The sequence below is a fragment of the Oncorhynchus mykiss genome, chromosome 22 (genome assembly GCF_057628025.1).
Source record: "Oncorhynchus mykiss isolate SJ-2025 chromosome 22, ASM5762802v1, whole genome shotgun sequence".
NCBI classification, from domain to species: Eukaryota; Metazoa; Chordata; class Actinopteri; order Salmoniformes; family Salmonidae; genus Oncorhynchus; species Oncorhynchus mykiss.
In genome coordinates, this window is record NC_143043.1 from 52,182,683 (window position 1) to 52,195,558 (window position 12,876).

General features: G+C 43.4%; 1 protein-coding gene across 5 annotated transcripts; it reads left to right on the top strand.

The window, feature by feature from the left end:
- The first annotated feature begins 12 nt into the window (after nt 1-12).
- LOC110501947 (nucleoporin NUP35) lies at nt 13-12,220 on the top strand. Of its 5 annotated transcripts, none has more exons than XM_090216450.1 (9): nt 13-122; nt 3,899-4,054; nt 4,341-4,468; nt 5,125-5,182; nt 5,295-5,436; nt 5,723-5,792; nt 5,941-6,069; nt 6,228-6,383; nt 11,270-12,220. In XM_090216450.1, exons 2-9 carry the CDS (start codon nt 3,910-3,912, stop codon nt 11,345-11,347), a joined length of 906 nt encoding a protein of 301 aa, XP_090072576.1. In that variant the 5' UTR covers nt 13-122; nt 3,899-3,909; the 3' UTR covers nt 11,348-12,220. The 5 variants fall into 5 exon arrangements, with proteins under 5 accessions (XP_090072576.1, XP_036815327.1, XP_036815326.1 ...); XM_036959432.2 differs by having other exon boundaries at nt 29-137; XM_036959431.2 differs by having other exon boundaries at nt 46-1,226.
- Nucleotides 12,221-12,876: the final 656 nt, after the last annotated feature.

Here is a 12,876-nt window from a genome sequence, read left to right on the forward strand (position 1 = left end):
TAAGGTAATGGCAATAAGAGCCGTCTGCGCATGCGTGACAAGAAAGGAATGCAAAGAAAAAGCAAGTCGGGAAGCGCATGCGGATCTCACTGAGAAGCATATTACAACATATATATATTACGGTACTCAAAATAAATGTAATTGAGGTTTGGCACCGTCTTTTTTATTCTAAGATTTTAACTTAGGTTGTAGCGTTGGTTTTTTGAAGCAAAAGGGGGTGGAGGATGTATTTATTCAAGGAGCACAATGTCGAGTTCTACGCCCGACGGCCGAGAGACGAAGAAAAATATCCTCGCATTATCGAATCATTTTATTTCTACCATGTGCATTTGCGTTAGTTCTCAATTTGTATACTTTTCAAAAAACATTTCGACTAGAGAACACTGAACATAGGCTTTATTTGGAGTATTATGCACTGCAGTGTATAGGCCCACACTACACTAGGCCTACAGTACACACAAAAGAAAAGGCATGTTCATGATGGCATCAGGCAGCATTGATAACTGTCTGATTCAGAACGAATCAATACAAGTAATCTGCGTGTTGTTCTCAATAGTATTAGCTATAGTCACGGTTATTCTCTCCCGATTATAAGGAAGGCTACACAGCAACCGACAAAACACAGATATAAACAAATATACGCCTATAATGTAGGCCTGAAGCGCATCAAGCAACGAATTCCTCGATTAAAGCCGTAGCCCTACTTTATGGTTTGTTTGAGTCACAATAAGGCTTGCAGTTATTCTCGTTCACTAGACATGAATCACATGATTTACCTTACTTGTAATTGTCAGAATTATGACTACTTCAACATACAAAGCAGACCAAAGATAATATTTTTTTTTGCCAGAGGGACTGATGGATCCAAGGCACAGCACAGTGCACATTTATGCTGTTTATGGCATATGTACTGCTATTCATGTAGACCTGCCTATAAATATTACAGTATCAGACTCCTTTTAAAGATGTCCCAACTTGGATTAAGAGTATACCGGCATGCCAGTCAAGTAGTCAGCTGACGGCAGTCACTCGAGTCAGGGGAGAGAGCCAGAGAAGACTGGCCTATTTAAACTGTATGGAGTTACTATCAAACTTCCTGATTGTAATAATTTACATGCCAAACCATACTATGGCAATGCTCAATAGCGTAACAGAGAGACAAAAGCCTGCGTTCGATGAAAACGGTATAGTCCTACAGTATAGGTGATCCCCTCCTTCACATAAAGGTATACATTTGTTTGATTATCATAATTTGCTACCGCTGTATTGTGTGTTGGGTGTTATGCAATGAACTGCAGCGGATGTAGCCTAATTGATGCAGAAATGTTGTATTCAAGCCAATAAATTCAGCATGTTCTGCAGAACTGCTTGTACATACGTAAGAATGCTGAATATCACATAACTGGTAATTTCCTCAGTGTGTGCTCATTTCTATACATTTTGCATTTACAGTATATATAATTCAATGTCGTGAACGTGTGTGGTAAATCACAACAAACTTGCTTATTTATGATAACTTCCGCAATAATTTTGCAACTTCCGACAGCCTCGCCATTATTTTTTTATTTTCTTCTCCGTGTTGATTTAGATGCGCGCTACGTTTTTCCTCTTTGCAGTGAGATATAACTTAACAGTTATTTTCCCAATAATGTCTAAGTTCTAGCTAATACATAAATGTTGTTTTCACTGGCTTCAATGAAACATTCCATCATCACATTTGCCTGAACACAGAACCATTACTCAAGGCCAGCGTGCTAGCTGCGTGAATACCGGTGCCGAAATAACGCGAGATTTCCGACAGAATTTGAAAATTTAAGGTGCTTGTCCGGTGGTGTGTTTAAAGATACATATCCGTTTTGTTGCTTCATTCGCGTGAATTTGTTATTCTATATATATAATATATATTTTAAATATATATTATTGTTATTATATAATTTGGTTCCAAGGTTTGGTACAATCGGTGGTCCCTTAGGATGGATTTCCAAGGTGGGTAGCTTAACCCTTTTTTTTCTCTTGTCTAGCTAGGTAACTAAACAAGAGACAATACTGCTAGTGCTAGCTAGCAAATAAACTAGCTAACGTTAGCTAGCTAAGCCAACACATTGTCACATGAGTTGGCTTCTTTAGACAGTTTTATGTAATGTTAGTGGCTTGCTAGGAAACTAGACTATAAAACTAAATTAACCCGTGTTTATTTTTTTAACTGCGTTTTGAGGTTCTTACAAGCTACTAAAGTAACATTCAGAGAACGTCAACAAAATAAATCCCTGGTTTGCACAGTTGGCTTGCCAACCAACAAACTATAGTAGCTAGTTACTGTAGTTATCAAACTATGCATGGTGACTGGTAAGTAGCATTAGCTAGTTATGGCAATACGTTGGAATGTGTATAGGGGCTGTGCAGCGGTCTAAGGCACTGCATCTCAGTGCTAGAGGCGTAACTACAGACCCTGGTTCGATTCCAGGCGGCGCATAATTGGCCCAACGTCGTCTGAGTTTGGCCCTTGTAGGCCGTTATTGTAAATAATAATTTGTTCTTAAACAACTTGCCTGATTAAATAAATATTATAGCTAATGTTAGTTACCTAGTTACTAGCCAACTAACTTAGGTAAGTTAATTGGCTAACAATGTGGAAGAGGCAATAGACTAACTTTAGTTAGCTAATAACAAAGATCCAAAGCTAGGTACCATTGTGCTAACAACTATACTGAACAAAAATCTAAATGCAACATGTTTCATGAGCTGAAATAATTGATCCCAAAAATTGTGGCATATCAAGAAGCTGATTTAAACAGCACGTGTATTACACACACATCTTGTGCTGGGGACAATAAAACCACTCTAAAATGTGTTTTTTTTTTTTTTTTTTTTTTTTTTTTTACAACACAATGCCACAGATGTCTCAAGTTTTGAGGGAGTGTGCAATTGGCATAATGACTGCAGGAATGTCCACCAGAGCTATTGCCAGATAATTTAATATGAATTTTTCTACCATAAGCCACCTCTTCACCTGCGGGATCGTCTGAGACCAGACAACTGATGAAATTGGGTTTGCGCAACTGAAGAATTGCTGCACCTGTTCCAGATGCGTAGGAGTCAAAATCAGAATACTGACCGATAGAGAGCCGCACACCGTCATTAATCCAAAACAGAGGCTTGAAAATCAGAGTACATGAATGAAAAACACTGTTTCACCTTTAATTTATGCACTTTGTTGCATTGCTTTTCGGGGGGGGCACCATAATGTGCCAGACATTTCACCCATTGTCCACATTTGGTCTTCTCTGGATAGACGTGTATGACCGCCTGTTCCAGTTCCCACTGATAACTTCGCACCGCCATTGAAGAGGAGCGGGGACAACATTCCACAGGCTACAATCAACAGCCTGATCAACTCCGTCCCTGTCCTCACCCTAACCTGGGCTCAAACCAGGCACCCTCTGTACACATCAACCAGTCACTCACGAAGCATCGTTACCCATCGCTCCACAGAAGCCGCGGCCCTTGCAGAGCAAAGGGGAACAACTACTTTTAGGTCTCGGAGCGAGTGACGTCACCGACTGAAACACTAGTAGCGCGCACCACCGCTAACTAGCTAGCCATTTCACATCGGCCACACAAAGATGCATGAGGAAAATGATGGTCTCACCAGATACTGACTGGTTTTCTGATTCACGCCCCTACTTTTTTTTTTTTTTTAGGTATCTGACCAACAGATGCATATCTGTATTCCCAGTCATATGGAATCCATATATTTAGGGCCTAATGAATTTAAAATGGACTGTTTTCCTTATATGAACTCTAACTCAATTGTTGCATTTTATATTTTAATTGAGTGTAGTTAACGTAATAGCTTTGCTAACTAATGTTACCTGCCATGTGTCCCCCCCCCCCCTAGGCACAGAACCAATGACTCTGGGTTCCCCAACATCGCATAAACCCGGCCTGGGTGCCCAGTTCCTTCCCGGGTTTTTGATGGGGGATCTGCCAGCACCTGTCACACCCCAGCCTCGGTCATTTGGGGTCATGGAAATGAGGTCACCATTTCAAGCAGGTGAGGGAGAGTTTGCTTTCATTTTTGTCATTTACTAGTTAAAAACAAATAGCTAGCTAGCTGACTTTGCAATCTGTCGTATGTCATTATCTAACATCCCATTCATAGACAAATTAGGCTAGCTAACTCCTCCAGCTTGATCGGCCTAACTTGCTTTAAAACACCTTATTTGTTACTATCAGATCTGTTACTTTCACTTTGTGCTGTCTTCTGACAAAGGCAGTCGGTCCTCCCTGCGCTATATCCGATTGATCCCTGACTGTTTCTCTAACCCTCGCTCTGTTAGGTGGCTCTCCCCCACAACCTGTAGTTCCTACACCTAAAGACAAGAGTGGGGCCCCTCCAGTCAGGAGTATCTATGATGATCTCTCCAGTCCTGCCATCGGGATGTCCCCTATGGGTGCACATAAACAGGTACGTTTTAACAGAGTAGGTTCCATCCCTCTCCTTATGTGTAACAACACTTTACATTCACAGACAGTGTTCTAATAGCCTGGTCACTGGTCTGGACACTTTACACTCACAGAGCAGTGTTCTAATAGCCTGGTCACTGGCCTGGACACTTCACACTCACAGAGCAGTGTTCTAATAGCCTGGTCACTGGCCTGGACACTTTACACTCACAGAGCAGTGTTCTAATAGCCTGGACACTTTACACTCACAGACAGTGTTCTAATAGCCTGGCTGGCCACAGGTTTGGCCAGTGAGCAGGAATGCTGTGGACCCACTGGCCGGGTAACGCTGCTTTAGGCTTTGAAGCGATTAAGATCTCTCGCTGTTTGGATTTGAAAAGCAAGGGTTTGGTGCGCAGGTGTTGTGTTTGTTGGTGTTTTGAGCGACAGCACAAACAACAATGTAAAAGCACAGCTCCTTTCGTTATGGATGCATCATGCAGATCACATCAGAGCCCCCAGACTCTTTAGTCACTCTGGGGTCTGTTGCTTTAGCCAGGCACGTGTTCTAACCAAACGCTAGTGATTCTACACCTGCTATATTAGCAACTTTTGATTTTGAGTTGTGTATCTACGTTGAGACGACATGTAATAATTTTAGATGTTATCTTCTCTTAGCCCTTCTCAATGATGCAAACCCCACTGTCTGGTTATATGGCTGTCACACCGGGAACAGGTGAGCGAGAATTAATAAAAAACAAAAACATTCTAACTTATTTGTACCAATTTTTTTTTTTTGTTTTGCTAGGAGAGGGATTTCTCAGGTATGTCCTAATTTTCTCTAACAGCGTCCAGTCTATTTAGTCCTGATAGTACCGGTCAGCAGGCCAAGTCAACGATGTCTCCAGCCCAAGTAGACCCTTTCTTCACTCAGGGAGACGCACTGTCTTCTGAAGACCATCTAGATGATACTTGGATCACTGTATTTGGGTATGTTCCTGGTATTGCACCCCCCCCCCCCTAATATCTAACTTTTAACCGTTGAAATGATCGGATACGTTCTTTTATAGATCACCTGGTTTACCTACCAGGTGGACAGAGTTTTCACTGTAGGACCAATCGAATCATCTCCGTTCACTTTTAAGCGAGACCTTAAACAGATGCACCGAATGTGTTTTGATCTGTGGCCCACAATGCAGCACCCATAGATAGAATGGGATTATGGAGGTGAAAAATAAACAGCTTCCTGAATGACTAAAGCATTTCGTTAAAACAGGTTCCCTCCGGCCTCCGCGTCTTATATTCTGCTGCAGTTCGCCCAGTATGGAAACATAACGAAACACGTGGTAACAATATTTTGCATCCTTTTTAAAATAATGTTCAAAGTGTGTGAGTGCGTGTGTGTTTTTTTTTTTTGGTGTGCGCTTATATTTGTGTCTGTGCGCGAGCATGTGTTCTGTCCTGTCACACCGTTCTGTTCTCTTGTTCTACTAGATGTCCAACGCTGGTAACTGGATGCACTTTCAATATCAGTCAAAACTACAAGCAAGAAAAGCTCTTAGTAAAGACGGGAAGATTTTTGGCGAGGCGATAATGATTGGTGTTAAACCATGCATCGATAAGGTAAATCACTCTGGGTACATTTTTAAATTAGGAAAACTTTCATTTAGTGATAATTGGAATTTACCCTGTAAGAATAATTCAACTGAAAAGTCAACATTTAAAAATGTTAAAAAAAAACATTTTTAAATCTTTTTTTGTCTCGGGTCTCTCTCTCTCAGAATGTGATGGAGAGCTCAGACCGAGGCTCTACCTCCTCTGGCTCAGTGTTTACTCCTCCAGTCAGAAATGGAACCCCCAGCCACCATGTCACTACACCTCGCTCCTCTATGAGGCCCCTCAGTGCAGCCTATAAGGCCTGCAGCAGTGACTACCAGGTAGGATCAGGGAGTTTAACCATTCAATACTTAATTGCCAAACCAATAGAAGTTTGTTTGGCACATTTAAAAAAAGACGAGGACCATGGCACTCTTCATATAATTTAATGTTTTTTTTTATTGTCAAGGTATGTTCAAAGGAACCGTTTTGGCAGCATTGCTTTACTGGTAATATACACTATACAAGCGTCACTGACCTAACCACGCCAGCCTCACCCTCGTGTGGTGCCAGCCTCACCCTTGTGTGGTGCCAGCCTCACCCTCGTGTGGTGTCAGCCTCACCCTCGTGTGGTGCCAGCCCCACCCTCGTGTGGTGCCAGCCTCACCCTCGTGTGGTGCCAGCCTCACCCTCGTGTGGTGCCAGCCTCACCCTCGTGTGGTGCCAGCCTCACCCTCGTGTGGTGCATGTATTTTTATTTATATCACCTTTATTTAACCAGGTAGGCTAGTTGAGAACAAGTTCTCATTTGCAACTGCGACCTGGCCAAGCTAAAGCTAAGCAATTCTACAACAACAACAACAACAGAGTTACACATGGAATAAACAATCAATAATACAGTAGGAAAATCTATATACAGTGTGTGCAAATGAGGTAGGATCAGAGAGGTAAGGCAATAAATAGGCCATGGTGGCAAAGTAATTACAATATAGCAATTAAACACTGGAATGGTAGGTAGTGCTAGCCTTTCCCTCATGTGGTTCTAGCCTCGCAAGCTAGGTAGTTCTACATATCAAGCAGCTATTGTCAGCCAATCCAGTAGGGGTTGGAAGCCAGCGCTATACCTTATTTCTTACTTGTCAGAACAACAATCGACTCGATTTTTCAATGTTGCAAGGAACAATTTAACCAAAATTACCTTAATTAATCCAGGCTGTATCACATCTGGCCGTGATTGAGAGTCCCGTAGGGCGGCTCACAATTGGCCCAGCGTCGTCCGGGGTAGGCCGTCATTGTAAATAAGAACACATTCTTAATTGACTTGCCTAGTTAAATAAAGGCTCAATTTCTATTTTATTTTTTATATATCACTGGTATTGACACAGGAAGGCTGCTGGTCTCTGATCCCATGTATTAGACACCATCTCCTGCCGTTGTAGCCTTGAGCAAGGCACTTAAAAAAGTAAAACACTGCACTGATAGGCTGCTGTGCAAAACACTTGTGGCCCGTCAACCCTCCACCTGGAGAGTTACTGGGTGTGCAGGCTTTTGGTCCAACCCTGCTTAAACACACCGGAGTCCGCTTATCAAGGTCCTGTTGAGAAGTTGCTTTTTTTTACAATGTGGGTTGTGAGAGCAGGCCTGGAATAAAAGCCTGCTCACCCAGTATCTCTCCTGGAGGATGGTTGGCCTCCCCGCTCACCCAGTATTTCTCCTGGAGGATGGTTGGCCTCCCCGCTCACCCAGTATTTCTCCTGGAGGATGGTTGGCCTCCCCGCTCACCCAGTATTTCTCCTGGAGGATGGTTGGCCTCCCCGCTCACCCAGTATTTCTCCTGGAGGATGGTTGGCCTCCCCGCTCACCCAGTATCTCTCCTGGAGGATGGTTGGCCTCCCCGCTCACCCAGTAGCTCTCCTGGAGGATGGTTGGCCTCCCCGCTCACCCAGTATTTCTCCTGGAGGATGGTTGGCCTCCCCGCTCACCCAGTATCTCTCCTGGAGGATGGTTGGCCTCCCCACTCACCCAGTATCTCTCCTGGAGGATGGCTGGCCTCCCCTCTCACCCAGTATCTCTCCTGGAGGATGGTTGGCCTCCCTGCTCACCCAGTGCCTCTCCTGGAGGATGGTTGGCCTCCCCGCTCACCCAGTATCCCGCTCACCCAGTATCTCTCCTGGAAGATGGTTATCCACCCTGCAACACTACAATTACAACCAAATGCTTCTGTCATTTTTATAAAAATAAGTCCCTCGTTCAATTGAACCTTTTTAATCAAATTGCTACGGTGGGTGAGGTAGTGACCTAAGATGTTTATCTATTTGTAAGGTTAAAATATTCAGTTTTCAGGGGAGTTCTTGACAGCATAGGAGTTACTTGTCAATTAGGCTATTCTAATAATCTATTTGAACTGTCAGAATTACATTGTCAGTATTGAATAGAGAAGATTCCTAGCCAGATTCGAGTTCTTCAGACTATTTTACAACCGGAGTATGCGGCATTGGGTTTCAACTGTGCTCGCTTATCAACTGCGTGCCCGCCATTTGCTGTTATACACAAGTGCCGGTGGAAAGTGGGGCGGCAGGTAGCCTAGTGGTTAGAGTGTAGGGGCGGCAGGGTAGCCTAGGGGTTAGAGTGTAGGGGCGGCAGGGTAGCCTAGGGGTTAGAGTGTAGGGGCGGCAGGGTAGCCTAGGGGTTAGAGTGTAGGGGCGGCAGGGTAGCCTAGGGGTTAGAGTGTAGGGGCGGCAGGGTAGCCTAGGGGTTAGAGTGTAGGGGCGGCAGGGTAGCCTAGGGGTTAGAGTGTAGGGGCGGCAGGGTAGCCTAGGGGTTAGAGTGTAGGGGCGGCAGGGTAGCCTAGGGGTTAGAGTGTAGGGGCGGCAGGGTAGCCTAGGGGTTAGAGTGTAGGGGCGGCAGGGTAGCCTAGGGGTTAGAGTGTAGGGGCGGCAGGGTAGCCTAGGGGTTAGAGTGTAGGGGCGGCAGGGTAGCCTAGGGGTTAGAGTGTAGGGGCGGCAGGGTAGCCTAGGGGTTAGAGTGTAGGGGCGGCAGGGTAGCCTAGGGGTTAGAGTGTAGGGGCGGCAGGGTAGCCTAGGGGTTAGAGTGTTGGGCCAGTAACCAAAAGGTTGCTGGATTGTGTCCCTTGACTGACAAGGTACAAAAAAACTACATGTTGTTTTGCCACCGAACAAGGCAGTTAACCCACTGTTCCCCTTAACTGACTTGCCTTGTTAAATAAAGGTTAAATGAATAAAGTATATTAGGACATGAGTGCCATTTAATATGTGCTAATAGTTGAACTAGTTAAATAAATAAAACATCTCTTTTAATACATGCTGCTAGTTAACTAGCGTGATAACCAGCCAAACTACACTGTTTTGAATTGGTTATCTGTTTCCTCTGTAGATCATTATTTTACCTGCTGCGTAATGTCTGTCGGCCCACTGACACACACACACACGGGTGATGCACACCATTACTTTTTCCAGGATTTTCATTGCTGTCCAAAAGTGAGCTATAACTGGGCAAATAACTCACTAACTAGCAATGAATGTCAACAAATGTGCACATTTTGTTTTTTGTTATGGATCCCTGGCAGCAGCAGACTCTTCCTGGGTTCTGTCAAAAACATGTACAAATACATTCATAACAGATTTCACAACACACTGTGTGCCCTCGGGCCTCTACTCTACTACCACACATCTATAACACAAAATCCAAGTGTTGCGTATATGTTACAGTCCCCGCTGTTCCATAAGGTGTATTGTTATCTGTATTTTAAATCTAATTTTACTGCTTGCATCAGTTACCTGATGTGGGATAGAGTTCCGTGTAGTCGTGGCTCTATGTAGGACTGTGTGCCTCCAACAGTCTGTTCTGGACTTGGGGACTGTGAAGAGACCTCTGGTGTTATGTCTTATGGGGTATGCATGGGTGTTTGAACTGTGTGCCAGTCGTTTAGACGGACAGCTCTGTGCATTCAACATCTCTCATAAATACAAGTAGTGATGAAGTCAATCTCACCTCCACTTGGAGCCAGGAGAGATTGACATGCATATTATTAATGTTAGCTCTCTGTGTACATCCAAGGCCCAGTCGTGCTGCCCTGTTCTGAGACAATTGCAATTTTCCTCAGTCCCTCTTAGTGTCACCTGACTACACGACTGAACAGTAGTCCAGGTGTGACAAAACTAGGGCCTGTAGGACCTGCCTTGTCGATAGTGTTGTTAAGAAGACAGAGCAGTGCTTTATTATAGACAGACTTCTCCCCATCTTAGCAACTACTGCATCAATATGTTTTGACCATGACCGTTTACAATCTTTACTTCTAGCAGTTTAGTCTTTCAATCGTTTCCAGAGGCTTTGATCGGAGCCAATTGTTTGATTGCCAATTTTTTTATATTTTTTATTTGTCCATTCTGACAACTTAAATCTGTTCTTGTCCAACTTATTTTTACTTGCCCCTGGGAAAGAGGACACGTGTTAATGTTGAGCTATGTTGAGCTTCAATTGGTCACTCGCAGAGGCTGTTATAGCAGCAATGTTCCAACATCTAGTGGAAAGCCTTCCCAGAAGAGTGGAGGCTGTTATAGCAGCAATGTACCAACATCTAGTAGAAAGCCTTCCCAGAAGAGTGGAGGCTGTTATAGCAGCAATGTTCCAACATCTAGTGGAAAGCCTTCCCAGAAGAGTGGAGGCTGTTATAGCAGCAATGTACCAACATCTAGTGGAAAGCCTTCCCAGAAGAGTGGAGGCTGTTATAGCAGCAATGTTCCAACATGTAGTGGAAAGCCTTCCCAGAAGAGTGGAGGCTGTTATAGCACCAACTCCATATTAATGCCCATGATTTGGGAATGTGATGTTCGTCGAGCAGGTGTCCACATACTTTTGGTCATGTAGTATAGACCGTAGAGGACTACAGTAGATGCACTGTAGAGGACTACAGCCAGCACTATGTCCACTAGAGTGCAGCTCAGGATACAAATGTATAGAAACTTGAATCAGTACAATAGTCATACATTGTTTTCAATCGTGTAGTTTGTAACGTGGTGAAGTAAGTATGTGACTGCATGGATCGATTTTACCTTTTTTAAAATGTAACAATACATTTCGGTGTTAATAATTAAAATTTAACAATACATTTCGGTCTTAATAATGTGGTATGAAGTGACGCTTTGTGTTTCTAGGGATCGGGACTGTTTTTGGAATTCACCGACCATGTTACGTGTTTTGATTTCAGGTGGTAGCTGACAGACAGACTCCAAGGAAAGATGACAGTTTGGTTTCCAAAGCGATGGAGTACATGTTTGGCTGGTGAGATGGTCTCCTCCAATGGCTGAACACTTCCTATTTAGAACTCAAGACGGAATGACCAACCGCAGCCTTCTGTCATTACGGAGTCAGTTGGTTGTATCCCTAATAGCACTCCATTCGCTACGTGCTGCATTATGTTTTACCAGGGCCCTAGGGATTAAGGTGCTATTTGGGATACAGCCAGTGTGTAACTGATATACTTAACCCTGTGACTTCTATGCACTTTATGTGGTGGACGGGATTTTAAATCAACCGGATATTTTATGTTGGCGTTGAAGTGTTTTTATTTTTGTGCCAAAGTCACGTTGCTAAATTGACCAACACAGACCTAAACAAAGTAAATATGTTTTATTTTTTTATTGGTCTGATTTGATATGAAATTAATCACGCATAATGAATACTGACGTTTGTACCAAATGGCACCCTATTCCCTATGCAGTGCACTACTTTTGAAAAAGGGCCCATAGTGTGGTCTGGTCAAAATTAGTGTACTTTTTATTTTATTTTTATGTTTATAGGGTTCCATTTGGGGGATATTTTACTGTACAGTGTCTGAAGTAAAGAGATGCTTTGCCTATTAGAGATCAAGGTTGTACGTCAGCGGCTTACACCATGATGTTGAAATGGTGCGAGATTGTCTGGTTCTCTTTTTGTGTGGTTCTGCTGAGTGGTTCGCTAGAGAATGTGAATTATGAAAGGCTCATACTTTTCAGAATTTTTATTACGATTTTTTTTTTTTTTTTTTTGTATGCTTTCAAACTTATTATTTTTTAAGTCTTGTTTTATTTTGTCTAGCTATTTACAATGAGCTGTTGACTTTTTCTACTGTATCTCAGCTGACACTTACTGTTTTTAAATAAATGGTGCATCCATTTGATCATCTCTTCCTTCTATTCCTCCATCTTCCTTCCCTCTCTTCCTCCTTCCCCTCTTCTCTTCCTATTGTCCCTCCTTCCTCCCTCCTCTCTCTCTCCCTCCTCCCTTCCCCATCCAGCCGGAGTTTTCATAGTCCTGAATGATGACTGTTTTTTTACTTCTGACTTTGTTTACTTTGCTTCTGACTTTTCTCCCAGGTTTGCGTGTCGGTCTGTAAACGCTCATGTCATGTTCTAGTTCATGTTCCAGTCGGACCATTTTAAAGAAAAGATTGCTTCATATTGTAGACACCAGCTGGTGGCTATTGCTCATTTCCTTCCAACCCACTAGGTTCCTTAGACTTCATCTGAACCACAAATTCACAGCAACTGAAGTTATTACAACACCCACCACCTTCTTTACAACGTAGTTCCTGACTCCCAAATGGCACAGTATTCCCTGTTTTAGTGCGCACTAATTTTGACCAGGATCTATAGGGCTCTGGTCAAAAGTAGTGCACTTCGTTGGGAGTAGGGTACCATTTGGGGGTGAAGCCATGATATGCGTGTAAAGCTTCCACTTGTTTTGGTTCTAAAGTCTGTGTTGGAAGGTCATGCAGGTGAGTCCGGAGGCGTGTTGTGTTTTTCTGTTTTCAATCTGAGATGTGTTGGAACTGAC

Coding starts and splice junctions, on each gene's coding strand:
- LOC110501947 (XM_036959428.2), top strand. Junction 5,183..5,294: donor GGCTGTCACACCGGGAACAG/GTGAGCGAGAAT, acceptor TTTCTCTAACAG/CGTCCAGTCTATTTAGTCCT. Junction 5,793..5,940: donor GAAACATAACGAAACACGTG/GTAACAATATTT, acceptor TTGTTCTACTAG/ATGTCCAACGCTGGTAACTG.